Source organism: Dreissena polymorpha, chromosome 4, assembly GCF_020536995.1.
Source record: "Dreissena polymorpha isolate Duluth1 chromosome 4, UMN_Dpol_1.0, whole genome shotgun sequence".
Taxonomy (NCBI): domain Eukaryota; kingdom Metazoa; phylum Mollusca; class Bivalvia; order Myida; family Dreissenidae; genus Dreissena; species Dreissena polymorpha.
Window position 1 is genome coordinate 75572389 of NC_068358.1, and position 15634 is coordinate 75588022.

General features: G+C 34.3%; 1 protein-coding gene across 1 annotated transcript; it reads right to left on the reverse strand.

The window, feature by feature from the left end:
• Window positions 1–488: 488 nt before the first annotated feature.
• LOC127876871 (nucleotide triphosphate diphosphatase NUDT15-like) lies at window positions 489–15618 on the reverse strand. Its single transcript, XM_052422366.1, has 3 exons — window positions 15461–15618; window positions 1160–1350; window positions 489–884 (listed from the first exon to the last, which is right to left on the reverse strand). Exons 1-3 carry the CDS (start codon window positions 15616–15618, stop codon window positions 784–786), a joined length of 450 nt encoding a protein of 149 aa, XP_052278326.1. The 3' UTR covers window positions 489–783.
• Window positions 15619–15634: the final 16 nt, after the last annotated feature.

Consider the following 15634-nt stretch of genomic DNA (forward strand, 5'->3'; position numbering starts at 1 on the left):
CAAAACTCCGTGTTTGAAAATAGTTTCTTCTTTCCTACATTGAAAAAACCTTTTGTGTTAACCGCAGCCTTTTATTTGCTTTTGTTTTTAAATAGATTTTATGTCTGTTACCTCATAAAGCATGTCTATAATTTAGTGTACAATTTACTTGAGTTGTGTCAGCTGGTCTAAGAAAAAAGGAACATAGACACGGTGGGTGCTGATATGTTCAACAGAACTCCTGTTTTGCTTTTACCGCTATCTTATGTTTAATGAAACTATTGATATTCGGTCCATGTTACTTAGCAAACGATTTTGTATTAATTGGGGTTCTACAGCAAGTGTTTAATTGATATTATATAGCTCCAATTTCAATCAAGATGTTATGGTCATTACTTATCCATTCACACATGCTAACCTTGTGAAGATTTATATGATCGACTTTAAGAATTATTTAAGTGTTTGAATGGATGGGGAGTTTTACTTGTGTCACAATCAGAATACCCCTGATCACTTATTAATGTATTTAAAGCTCGCAAACATGAAACTTACATATATCTTCATGTCTGAATTGATTCAGAAGCATATTTAAGTTTTCGTAATCTACATTGGTAAAATCAATGAAAAAGTGTTCCACATAAATACTGTGATGGGTAAGTTAACGTGTGAAATGCGCAGACTGAACCAATAAATGTTAAAAAAAATCGAGCTTGCAATTAATGGTTATTGAAATCAAAACTGATAAGCGAATGCTGGAAACAAGGATCTTCAACGATAGTTAATTTAAGTCCACGACGCCAATCACTATGAATTGCAGTTATACTGTTGGAGTTCCCGGAACACACGCAGAGGGTAGAACAGCGCGTCGTTGCTGGGGAAACTCTCCCACGGCATCCAATGCCAACCTGAAATATTTTTTATATATACATGTATAAACAAAATATTATTTACTTTCATATCTTGTTCAAATATATTATATACAGAGCAATCGAATATTCGAATACTCATTTTGATATTCGTTGACTTCCCGAAGATTTATGTTTGTACAAATGTACTGAATGATGCGAGATCAAACTCGATGTTTTTTTTTACGGCGATGCGTACACAAATGTTTCAACCAAACATATTGAAAATGCAATTATTATATTCATAATATGTAAATGCCAACCGATCAGAATACCTTCGCATTTATCTGGCTCCAAATTTTGAGGTTCCAATTCGCCGTCTAGTAAAGTCTCCATGAAAATGGTGATATAGTGGTAGTCGGTCTCAATATTGACCGCATTGACAGCGGTGACAAACCTCGTAGAATTTGCAAAAAGACCAGTTTCTTCCTTAAGTTCGCGACTCGCACAATCTTCCCAACTTTCCCTACAAACGACGCAAAGTTAAACAATTTTATATTGTTATCAATTGTTTACTTTGACAATTGTTCGTTCTACGATTAAAATATTACGAGAAAATTGAAATTGTACATATATGACCCAATGTTGTGTTTAAACTGGTATATTTTTATAAGTAATTTCGTAATTTACACACATTTGTGGTTGATGATAAAAAATTACGGTATATTAGAACCAAATATCACCGCATACTAGTGATAACATTATCTTAATTAATTCGAACCGTTCTTTAGATTCTACAATTTTCGTAAAAGCAAAAGTGAATTCCCGACTTTTTTGCAATATTAACTTTTAAACTAGCCTACCATGTGTAGTTGTTTGTCTGTTGTATCCTTCTATATGCATAACTTAAGTTACGTGTGAGATACTGTCCAAGGCGATTGTCATGCGCAAATGCGCAACATATGATTGGAAACAGCATGTGCTTATGTTTGTATCTGACGCAAAAAGATCCATATCGCATAACAGCACTTTTGTTATATCCAAGTTCCTTTGCGTACGTTGAGTGTTCGTTCGACGCGTCCTATGTACATGTATGTTTTTGCGTCGTAGCTGTTTAACCAAGGTTTTAACCTTCACTGACTTTTATCGACAGCCAATAGATTGTTGAAAAAATTTATCTCAAGTAGAGTCTAATTAATAAATCATAACATGGCATTAGTTTTTAATTTAAGATATCGGTCTTCAACATGTTTAAACCTTTATTGGAACTTTTCAATTGTCATAAGAATGTTGAAGATTTTGCCGCCAGTAGAGTCGGATGAATAAATTATAAAATTGCATTGACTATATTGATGGATATACCATAAATAATTGGCTACCTATCATTTTAGAGATTAATATTGAGAATCATGTGTTTAGTGCTGTTTCGTCGGAGTGTGGGTTTTTATCCAACTAAGTTATTTACCCAAAGATCGTTTACAAAACAGTTAACTCTGATTTACCCTTTCATAACGACGACGCCGGTGTTTTGACTGCCTGTCATCTCGTTTTGCATAGGTTAATGCTCACATAATCTAACTCTCTGGTAAAATAAATGAATAATACGTTCTAGACATACTAAACGAGCAGAATGATTGCAACATCTGCTTGGTGTTTGCGAAGTATGCATGCACATTTTTATGATAAATTGCTAATTTAAAACTAGATATTTTATTGAAACTAAACTGATCTAGTTTATGCATTTGATTGTGGTCTTATTTTTGTGTTCCATATTGCCTTCTTTTTCAGATAAACCACTCCTCCTATATTGAAGATTTTGTGCAGCGCCTATTTTTTAAGAGGTGTAAACTGTACACAGGTGCTCAGTTGGGTCTAAAAGCGGTCCAATTGTGTACATGTATTAACAGGCCTTTATTACATAGAATACACTTTTCTTTGTAATATAATCTCGACCTTGAGCAGTAGCGACTGACTTGTGCTTTGTATATTATTTAAGTGGCAAACTTTATTTTCACTTCAATTTATTGGGGCAGGTATAAAACCCGGAAATATCCGGAAAACCCGGAAATCTTTAAGGTAAAACCCGGAACCGATATAAATGGTTATAACTTCATTATTATTCGTCCGATATTAATTATTATGGTACCGTTGTAAAGAAGATCCTCTAAAGATTCTAACCATATCAAAATATTTTATGGCAGGGTCGTAGTCGGCCTGTAAATCGCGGACAAAGTCGGCCTGTTTTAACGTTTTTTTTACACACGCAAATGCCGAAAAGAAAACCCGGAACCAATATAAATGGTTATAACTTCATTATTATTCGTCCGATATTAATTATAATGGTACCGTTGTAAAGAAGATCCTCTACAGATTCTAACCATATCAAAATATTTTATGGCATGGTCGTAGTCGGCCTGTAAATCGCGGACAAAGTCGGCCTGTTTTAACGTTTTTTTTACACACGCAAATGCCGAAAAGAAAACCCGGAACCGATATAAATGGTTATAACTTCATTATTATTCGTCCGATATTAATTATAATGGTACCGTTGTAAAGAAGATCCTCTACAGATTCTAACCATATCCAAATATTTTATGGCAGGGTCGTAGTCGGCCTGTAAATCGCGGACAAAGTCGGCCTGTTTTAACGGTTTTTTTTACACACGCAAATGCCGTAAAGAAAACCCGGAACCGATATAAATGGTTATAAATGCATTATTATTCGTCCGATATTAATTATAATGGTACCGTTGTAAAGAAGATCCTCTACAGATTCTAACCATATCAAAATATTTTATGGCAGGGTCGTAGTCGGCCTGTAAATCGCGGACAAAGTCGGCCTGTTTCAACGTTTTTTTTACACACGCAAATGCCAAAAAGAAAACCCGGAACCGATATAAATGGTTATAACTTCATTATTATTCGTCCGATATTAATTATAATGGTACCGTTGTAAAGAAGATCCTCTACAGATTCTAACCATATCCAAATATTTTATGGCAGGGTCGTAGTCGGCCTGTAAATCGCGGACAAAGTCGGCCTGTTTTAAAGGGTTTTTGTACACACGCAAATGCCGTAAAGAAAACCCGGAACCGATATAAATGGTTATAACTTCATTATTATTCGTCCGATATTAATTATGATGGTACCGTTGTAAAGAAGATCCTCTACAGATTCTAACCATATCAAAATATTTTATGGCAGGGTCGTAGTCGGCCTGTAAATCGCGGACAAAGTCGGCCTGTTTTAACGGGGTTTTTTTACACACGCAAATGCCGTAAAGAAAACCCGGAACCGATATAAATGGTTATAAATGCATTATTATTCGTCCGATATTAATTATAATGGTACCGTTGTAAAGAAGATCCTCTACATTTTCTAACCATATGAAAATATTTTATGGCAGGATCGTAGTCGGCCTGTAAATCGCGGACAAAGTCGGCCTGTTTTAACGGTTTTTTTTACACACGCAAATGCCGTAAAGAAAACCCGGAACCGATATAAATGGTTATAAATGCATTATTATTCGTCCGATATTAATTGTAATGGTACCGTTGTAAAGAAGATCCTCTACAGTTTCTAATAATATATAAAATAGTTTATGGCAGGGTCAGAGTCGGCCTGTAAATCGCGGACAAAGTCGGCCTGTTTTAACGGTTTTTTTTTACACACGCAAATGCGGTAAAGAAAACCCTGAAAAGGAAAAAGGGGTTATAAAAACATTATTATTAATTCGATATTAATTATAATGGTACCGTTGCAAAGAAGAACCTCCACAGTTTCTAACCATGTTAAAATATTTTATGGCAGGGTCAGTGTCAACCTGTAAATCGCGGTCAAAATTGACCGAAAAATACCGTTTTGTTTTTGTACACAAAACAATGTCTTGAGGAAAACACGTAAAAGCTTAAAGGGGCTATAAAAGCATCCTTTTTCTAACCGACCATACATTTTTGGTACCGTTGTTATGGTCTTCTTCCACTGTTTCTAAATATGTAGAAAAAATTGTGAGAAAGCATAATATAAAATAAGGCGATGCATCAAAGCGAGCTCAATTAATCTGTAATAGAAGAAACCACGGACTCTAGATGACAATATACAATATACGCACCGTGAAGAAACTAACACACAACTTATATACAGATAATATTTGAATTAAATCATTAAAGGCACTTCCTAGCAGAAGAACCTGGAGTTCGTAAAGACTGTTATTAAAAAGTAAGGAAATGAACTTTCAATTATTACTTTAATCAGCAATTCAACAACAAACGGGCCATATTAAAGGGTTTCATGTGACCTAATGAACTGAACTGTTAGCCCAAAACCCCGCCCAAAACAGATTGTCATACTATCCGTTGCCAGCCTTGCAACCACAATTTACCTACGAAGGTCAGATCGGGATTCGAACTCGAAACCACCCATTAGCCATCTAAATAAGATATGATTCCGGCCTGGGTTGCTCTACCAATTAAGCTATTCTGACCGTTTGAAAAATATATGGGTAAAATGCAATTCTGTTGAATAGCATGATTAACTTGCTTAGAAAAACGTTTCCAAAGAATTACATGTACATTTCATTGAAATTGTTTTATGATTTAGAACGATATATTGTCAGTTCAAAAGGTCACACGAGGCAATGTTTGAAAAGCCCACAAAAGCTTCCGTTTGTAAAATGGTGATAATTTGCCGACTGTGTAGTTCATATAAACCCTTATTTTGCACAAATCTGGAAGAAACATATATGGATCGAAAACCAACTGCAGATAAGAGCAACAGAACAGTCCTTGTAACTAAGTAACTTTTTTGTTATAAAATCGCACAAAAGCTGCTGTTTGTAAAATAGATAAAATCACCTTATGTCGGCACACATCTGAAGTATATATGGTTCGATTACCAACTGCGGATAAGAGCAACTAAACAGTCCGGGGCAATTGCACTTTACCGGTACGCACTATAACCCAAGCCCTTATAATTAGTGTTAAGTTGCGTAAATTTCGGAATCCATGATGGCAGCGTACCCCTAAAGTGCAATATAGCCAACATAAATAAGGAGTTAAAGCGGGACTGCACGATTTGTGTCAAATATGTTAATCAGCAATTAAACAACAAACAGGCCATATAAAACGGTTTCATGTGACCGGACGAACTGATGAACTGAACGGTTAGCCCAAAACCCCGCCGAAAACAAATTGTCACACTATCCGTTTCCAGCCTTGCAACCACAAGTTTACCTACGAAGTTCAGATCGGGATTCGAACCCGAACCCACCCATGAGCCATCTAATGATACCGGCCTGGGTTGCTCTACCAATTAAGCTATCTGACCTTTTGAAAAATATGTAGGTAAACTGCAATTCTGTATAATAGCATAAATGACTTGCTCAGCAAAAGTTTACAGTTATTCGCACATCCCTGCTCATAGCAAAACACAATTGACTAACATAAAATCTTTTTCCGTAAATTTATAAATCTTTAATCGAAACATCTTCATTCATTTGCATAAGATAATGTTTTATTAATTTTGCATTGCCTTGTGGCTTTAAATTTAAATTATGAGATTTGTGACGTATATCGTGTGTGGTCATTTCAGTGACGAAAAAAAACTAGTTTAACCTCAAAATATTTAACATACAGTCCACACAGGCTAAACAGGGTCGACACTCTTCGCTGTTATGACATTTTTCGTTTAAATGAAGTCTCTTCTTAGCAAAAATACAATTAAGGCGGAAAGTGTCGTCCCTCATAAGCCTGTGCGAACTGCACAGGCTAATCTGGGACGACACTGTACGCACATGCATTATGCCCAGTTTTCTCAGAATACGACACATAGTTTGAACGCATTTTCGATAGAATTAGCGACGACATATGAACGTGGTTTGTTTTTAACAGTTAATTATTTATTCAAAGCATCATCAAATGCAAAACGTATTTAGGATTGTTTGTTTGTCATGCATTATTGTAAACTTCGATAAGATTGAAAAAGAGCATACATGTGTATGTGGTTAAAAAAAAATTAAGATAAATTGAAAGAGAGCATAATGTGGATGTGCATTTCGTTTGACTCTCTGGATTTTAATGACAAGTCGGACGTGGCATTTTAGTTAACAGTAAAATATTTGTTAAAACATCGAACGAGTCCAAAACGCATTTTGGATCTTGTGTTTGTCATGCATACTAGAAAACTTCCATAGGCATAAAATAACTCGCTTCTACGTGATCGCGGGTTTGTAAAAAAAATGGTCAGAATGGTTAGCGTTCGAAACAAACGTTATCAATAATGGTGTGGTTTTAATTAAATTGCGAAAAAGTGACGGAAGTACAAAAATGGTTGTGCATATCATTGTAAATATACCTTTAGACTTTTTTTCGTTGTATATTCGGAGTCCAATGCAATCAATGACGATTTGTCCAGTATACTTATTGAATTATCTGTCTATTTGTAAATCCAGTATGAAATTTATCAAACCCATTTTGATACTTAAAATACTTTCAAATATATATGCATTTAAATACAAGCAAAGTTCGGATTTCAATACACATATCTATACTTAGATTCTCAAAACCATACCCATATCAGTAATTTTAGTCGAAAAACTCACCCCGTATTTTCGGCACATCCCTATATACCCGTATATAGGAAGTTATCCCCCCCCCCCTTTTTCCGGGGCTGGATGTCGAAGGCATAAATTGCATTTTATTGGACGAGATAGATTAATTTGTTATAGTGGAAATGACACTTCAAAAGTAACTGTACTGGAGGATATCTTTACATTATATCTAAATAGATATCGTATATCTAAACATTAAGATATAATTGTTGTACCATAATCACATACCTTTATCTCAGTGCTTGTTCATCTCAAATTACCATGTGCAGTATGGACACAACCATTTTTCATCTTGGTTTGTCATTGTGTACCCAACACATCTTTTGTGAAACCATCTATTCAATTTGCATCTTTTATTGTCACATTCCACCATATCGCCAACTATATCAGGCAACTTACAAGCGCAAAAAATCTTAATAGAACAACTTTTTGCTACTTTACACGGCATTTTTGGCATTTTTTCTATTTTTGGAAATGTTGTAAAATGTTGTGTAGTAATACATTCTAATAAATGTGCTCTCATTCTTGGTATATCATATCTGATAATTGAAAAATCTACATCATAATTGTTGTGTAACACCTCAGTAAGATTTGCAATAGCAAAAACACCACAATCTGTGTAATTAGGTTGACGTTGTACGTCGGGTATTTGTACTTGTACATTGCGCTCTCCATTTTCATAGATTTGAGCGATTTGAATTGAAATACTACTGTTTAAAGTTCTTGGAGATTTTAAACTGTCCACCACAATAACATGTCGATCTTTCTGTGATTGGTATGATAATACCCAGTGATTACTGGCGCTTTAATGTATTTGGGCGGACGGGGGATTTTGTTTCGTTTATTTATATCCCAGGTACCTAAATCATGATTAAAGTACGGAGCAAGAAGTGTGTTCTGCATCCCACTGTCAAGCGCGAATTGTTCTTTTAGCATTTGCTGACATTTGTTTATTATTGGGTCGTTCAGCCACCCAGATGGATTTTTAACTAGCTCTAAATCTGTTGTAGATATATTTGCAATTTCTACATTATCGTCTTCCGCGTCATCAATGGTCATTTGATTAAAACACGTCTGTTCACTGGTAAATGAATCATCGCTGCTTATATTTAAATGGTTTTCTTCTTCGAGAACGTCATCTGCAATTGAACTTAAATTGTTGTCAAACTTTATTTGTTTACAAGAAGTGAATGAATTGTTGGTGTTCCGGCTTCTTTTTTTAGACGTTGGTGTTTTGGGGGTTGATGCTATTAAGTTGACGAGCTTTTGTTTCAGCGATGTGTCGCAAGATTTTCCAGTTGGTGTCATGAGTATTGAATCGGGTGCTGGGTTAATTTCGAAGTCGGCTTTTTTCGGTTTCTTTTGTCCCGTTTTTTTGGCAACACGCGGTTTGCTATTTTTTCGAAGAAGCGTGAGATTTTTAACCGTGCGTTTATCACAGATTCCATCAATACCAAAATATGAATCATTTTCTGCACACGTGAAATGCAAATTATTTCATTGCGAATGAGATGCTAATAGACTGATGTAATGACAGCGATGAATTGAAAGAATCTGTTTGTCTTACATGTACACTATACATGAAAGGAAGGTATCATTAATATCGTTTATTTTATATATATTATTATAAAAAAATTATTCCGTAAAAGGCATAGTCAAACGGAAAAACTTTTCATGGTTATTATAATATATCATTCCTTCACTAAAATGAATGATATATCTTTGGATAGTTGTCAATTTTGTGGTTTAAATTTGAAATGTCATAATATGTAACGTTTCTTACAGAGTATATTATATATACGATTTTGTAGTGACTGTCGTGTTTTATACATAGCACACACAATGCACCCATATCCGATTTTTCGTCATTTAAAGTCAAAAGTTTCAATTGGTTGCATCAAAATATCACTCACTACAAGTTGGTTTTTAACTACTTCAAAAAATGAAAATGTCCCTTTAATTGACTATAGAGGATTTGACACCATTGAGTTAATGCTGTTAGTACAGATGACATAATAGTTTCAGATTTTAATTCGCACCTTTCGCTTAACTCAACGTTCAATGGCACGCGCACGTATTATTGTAACTAATGCAAGCTAAAATTAATATGTGAATACTTTCTAAAAAAACCACTATCCTGCGAAAATGGATCTTATTTAATTGTGGTTCCCTCTTATGTTGTCCGTCGACTTTAATAATAATGTGTCAGTAATAAAAGTATTGTACATATTCACATGCTTTGTAATAAATGAAAGATGCAAATGTGTCCAATTCATCTTTTTCAGTGCGCTTAATGTAGCTTCTTTACCTGTGACTTCGTGCTTATTTTTTCGAAGAAATGAAAGATTCAAATGTGTCTTATTGATATAATACTACATGCTATACTGCCAGGGTCATGCGAAAATGGATCTTATTTCTTAATATCCAACTTAATTAGCGCCGTCTTTATTAAAGCTATGTCTATTTAAAGAACAGATTACGGGGCGCCTAGATTACAGTGAAGTTTATACTAATGTGCAACAATGATGTGGGTCCACTCTCGTTGTTTATTTTAAATGTACATAACAATTTCTCAATAAATGACATCAGTTATTTTCAGTAAATCCAATTTGTTCATAACAGTAGCCACAGGTGCCTGAGATAGAGCTGATAAATAGGGATAACCACAGCGGGTGGCTAATACACAGTGTAGACTTCCCCTGTTTTATTATTGGAATTGTTTTTTATCTGATTGGCATTTATGAAGTGTATTAATTCGGGTCTGTTGGCGATCATTTTATGTGCAAAACTGTGTTTCTTCCATACTTTCAATCGTTATGCTTTTAAACACAATTTCATGAAACCATTTAATTAAATACATTGGCGCGTTGGAACATGAATTATAAATCAAGCTGAGTGGTATCAGTTTTTAAATCGCATAACTCGCTTAAATCAACGTTCAATGTCACGCACGCTTAACAAAATTATAAAAACATCACGTGATTCATTATATTTGTTTAAACAAGTATGTACACATATTATATGTATTGGTATATTTTGTTTTTGTTTTTAATCAACAGGAAAAAATAAAACATTGTCATATATATAGCGCTTTACCTTTGCAAAATTCTACATTACATAAAGAAGTATCGTATTTGTTAAAGTGAACATGCTTGACATATTTATAATGCATTATTACAAGTATTATAGTGCAAACGGAATTTGACCTTTAAATTTATGCAATCCACATTTTTAAGCGTCGTATTGTAACATTAGCAGACAACAGGCATCAGGTTAATGAGAATAACTGATGTATTTATTGAACGTGAATAACATCACCAAGTAACATGTTTTGAAATTACAAATAATAGTATAACATTATTCATCTATCAATGGTCATTAAAAGCTATGTTTAAAAGCAAATAATATCAAAATGTTTGCCGAAATAAACAATTGTGCTGTGTTTGTGTCACGCTCTATTGGTATTTAAGTCGGTCCATACAATCACCGAAAAGCACCGAAAAGCACTCAATTTCTCTCTCTCTATATGCAATATATCGTTTCTAGCGTGTGTTAACGGGTTTAATTAGTTATTAGTGGTTATATGAATGTATGTCTATACTACATTTTGCCCAAAATTGGATAAATATCGGTAATATACCGACCGAATAGCAATTCATGTGAAGACCGAAAAGCAATCAATTTCTCGCTATATAAATGAAAAATTGCGTTTCTATTGTGTGTAACGGATTAAATGAGTTATAAATGGTTATATTTTATGCATACTTATACTACCTTTTGTTTATTATAATGTATTAATGCCCAAAATTGGATAAATATCGGCAATATACCGCCCGAAAAGCACTTCATGTGACGACCGAAAAGCACTCAATTTCTCGCTATATATATGAAAACTTGCGTTTTTAGTGTGTCTTAACGGACTAAATTAGTTATAAATGGCTATATTTCATGCATATTTATACTACCTTGTGTTTATTATGATGTATTAATGCCCAAAATTGGATAAATATCGGCAATATACCGACCGAAAAGCACTTCATGTGAAGACCGAAAAGCACTCGATTTCTCGCAATATATATGAAAAATTGCGTTTCTGTTGTGTGTAAATGGACTAAATTAGATAAAAATGGTTATATTTCATGCATATTTATACTACCTTGTGTTTATTATGATGTATTAATGCCCAAAATTTATAAATGGCTATATTTCATGCATATTTATACTACCTTGTGTTTATTATGATGTATTAATGCCCAAAATTGGATAAATATCGGCAATATACCGACCGAAAAGCACTTCATGTGAAGACCGAAAAGCACTCCCGCGACAGCACAGAATCACCGAAAAGCACTCAATTTCTTCATATTTACATGAAAGTAAGCCATAAGTGCCGTTTATAATGGATTGAAAACATGTACGTATTAATTAAGTCATTAATGGCTTCGTTAAATATTGATTTAAGTTTAAAGATTACGCACAATAGTATTTTTATTTGCAACCGAAAAGCACTATCGCGCCAGCATAGAATCACCGAAAAGCACTCAATTATTCTATATATACATGAAAGTAAACTATAAGGGCCGATTTTAATGGAGTGAAAAAATGTACATATTTATTTAGTCAATAATGACTTCGTAAAATATTGATTTAAGTTTAAACATAAAAAAGGCAGTTCTTCTTTTCATTTGCATCAAATTAAAGGTTAAAGACCGATTGTTTAAAAAACTGCTATTTTATGAATATATATCAAGCACGTACACTTAACAAAAAATACGATATTTCTTTATTTAATGTAGAATTTTGAAAAAGTAAAGCGCTTTATACATAACAATGCTTCTTTCTGGTACTTCTTGAGTAAATAAACAACAATGTATAGCATATTATATTTGTACATAATTTATAAAAAGAACTATGCGCGTCCCATTGAACGTTGAGTTAAGCGAGAGTTGAGAATTAAATTACACATTCATTGTTTCATTATTATTTTTTTTATTTAAATGATTGAAAAATTATGTAAGAAAACCAGCTTTTCTGCATTAAATGACCTTTAACAAAACGCCATCAGACCCGAATGAATACACGTCATTTATTCCAAGCAGGTAAATAACAAATACTATAATAAAACAGGGGAAGTCTACACTGTGTATTAGCAACCTGCTGTGGTTATCGTATCAGCTCAATACACAGGAACATGGCCATAATGGCTACTGTACTGGAAAAATTGGATTTACAGTCAAAATAACCGATTTCGTTTAAGTCTACACTATGTATTAGCAACTTGCTGTGGTGATCTTATCAGCTCAATACACAGGAACATGGCTACTGTACGGAAAAAAATGGATTTACAGCCAAAATAACTGATTTCATTTATTGCTGAAGTGGTGTGTAATTTAAATTAACAACGAGCATTGATCCACCTCACCGTTGCACATTATATTAAATTAATTAATTTAATGAACTAATTAAAGACGGCGCTAATAAAGTGTGAAGGTGGAAATTAAGAAATAAGATATATTTTCGCATGACACTGAATACACACGATACATGGATAAAATATAAATAAGACACATTTGAATCTTTCATTTCTCCAACAAAATAGCACGTAGTCAGATATATAAGATAGCTTAAAGACCAGAAAACAATATAAATTAGACACATTTGCATCTTTCATATCTTAAAAAAACAAACATGTGAATCTAAAGCAAAAAAAAAACACGTTAAAACAGGCTGACTTTGACCGGGATTTACAGGCGGACTCGACCCTGCCATAAATTATTTTGACATGGTTAATAACTGTGGAGTATCTTCTTTACAACGGTACCATTATAATTAATATCGGACGAATAATAATGCATTTATAACCATTTTCGCTTTGATGCATCGTCTTATTTCATATTATGCTTTCTCACAATATTTTTTTACATATTTAGAAACAGTGGAAGAATACCGTAACAACGGTACCAAAAATGTATGGTCGGTTGGGAAAAGGATGCTTTTATAACCCCTTTTAGCTTTTCCGTGTTTTCATCAAGACATTGTTCTGTGTAAAAAAAAACGGTATTTTTCGGTCAACTTTTACCGCACAGCGATTTACAGGTTGACACTGTCCCTGCCATAAAATATTTTAACATCATTAGAAACTGTGGAGGTCCTTCTTTGCAACGGTACCATTATAATTAATATCGGACGAATAATAATGCATTTATAACCATTTATATCGGTTCCGGGTTTTCTTTACGGCATTTGCGTGTGTAAAAAAACCCGTTAAAACAGGCCGACTTTGTCCGCGATTTACAGGCCGACTCTGACCCTGCCATAAACTATTTTATATATTATTAGAAACTGTAGAGGATCTTCTTTACAACGGTACCATTACAATTAATATCGGACTATTAATAATGTATTTATAACCATTTATATCGGTTCCGGGTTTTCTTTACGGCATTTGCGTGTGTAAAAAAACCCGTTAAAACAGGCCGACTTTGTCCGCGATTTACAGGCCGACTACGACCCTGCCATAAAATATTTTGATTTGGTTAGAAACTGTAGAGAATCTTCTTTACAACGGTACCATTATAATTAATATCGGACGAATAATAATGCATTTATAACCATTTATATCGGTTCCGGGTTTTCTTTACGGCATTTGCGTGTGTAAAAAAAACCGTTAAAACAGGCCGACTTTGTCCGCGATTTACAGGCCGACTACGACCCTGCCATAAAATATTTTGATATGGTTAGAATCTGTAGAGGATCTTCTTTACAACGGTACCATTATAATTAATATCGGACGAATAATAATGAAGTTATAACCATTTATATCGGTTCCGGGTTTTCTTTACGGCATTTGCGTGTGTAAAAAAAAACGTTTAAACAGGCCGAATTTGTCCGCGATTTACAGGCCGACTACGACTCTGCCATAAAATATTTTGATATGGTTAGAATCTGTAGAGGATCCTTTACAACGGTACCATTATAATTAATATCGGACGAATAATAATGAAGTTATAACCATTTATATCGGTTCCGGGTTTTCTTTACGGCATTTGCGTGTGTAAAAAAATCGTTAAAATAGGCCGACTTTGTCCGCGATTTACAGGCCGACTACGACCCTGCCATAAAATATTTTGATATGGTTAGAATCTGTAGAGGATCTTCTTTACAACGGTACCATTATAATTAATATCGGACGAATAATAATGCATTTATAACCATTTATATCGGTTCCGGGTTTTCTTTACGGCATTTGCGTGTGTAAAAAAACCCGTTAAAACAGGCCGACTTTGTCCGCGATTTACAGGCCGACTACGACCCTGCCATAAAATATTTTGATATGGTTAGAATCTGTAGAGGATCTTCTTTACAACGGTACCATTATAATTAATATCGGACGAATAATAATGAAGTTATAACCATTTATATCGGTTCCGGGTTTTCTTTACGGCATTTGCGTGTGTAAAAAAAAACGTTAAAACAGGCCGACTTTGTCCGCGATTTACAGGCCGACTACGACTCTGCCATAAAATATTTTGATATGGTTAGAATCTGTAGAGGATCTTCTTTACAACGGTACCATTATAATTAATATCGGACGAATAATAATGAAGTTATAACCATTTATATCGGTTCCGGGTTTTCTTTACGGCATTTGCGTGTGTAAAAAAAATCGTTAAAATAGGCCGACTTTGTCCGCGATTTACAGGCCGACTACGACCCTGCCATAAAATATTTTGATATGGTTAGAATCTGTAGAGGATCTTCTTTACAACGGTACCATTATAATTAATATCGGACGAATAATAATGAAGTTATAACCTTTTATATCGGTTCCGGGTTTTACCTAAAAGATTTCCGGGTTTTCCGGATATTTCCGGGTTTTATACCTCGCCAATTTATTGAATGTAACAAAGCCTGTATGTTAGTCGTGTATAACCAGTAAAGTGTACTGTAGCCAGAAACGCGAAAACGCATTACATCATAACCAGTTTTCGATCGGTATCTAGCGAATCTATTGAAACGTCTGCTCTTACCCGAATTCAAGGTGACCGCCCGGTAAAGCAAATAGTCCTTGGCCTGCAATATTTCCCTTTCGTTTCCCTAATAAAACGCAACCAGGATGGTATGAACTTTTGACTAAAACACCTACGCCTACTTTGGGACGTCTATCCTTATCGAAGGAAGTTGCCATATTTATTTTGGTCAAA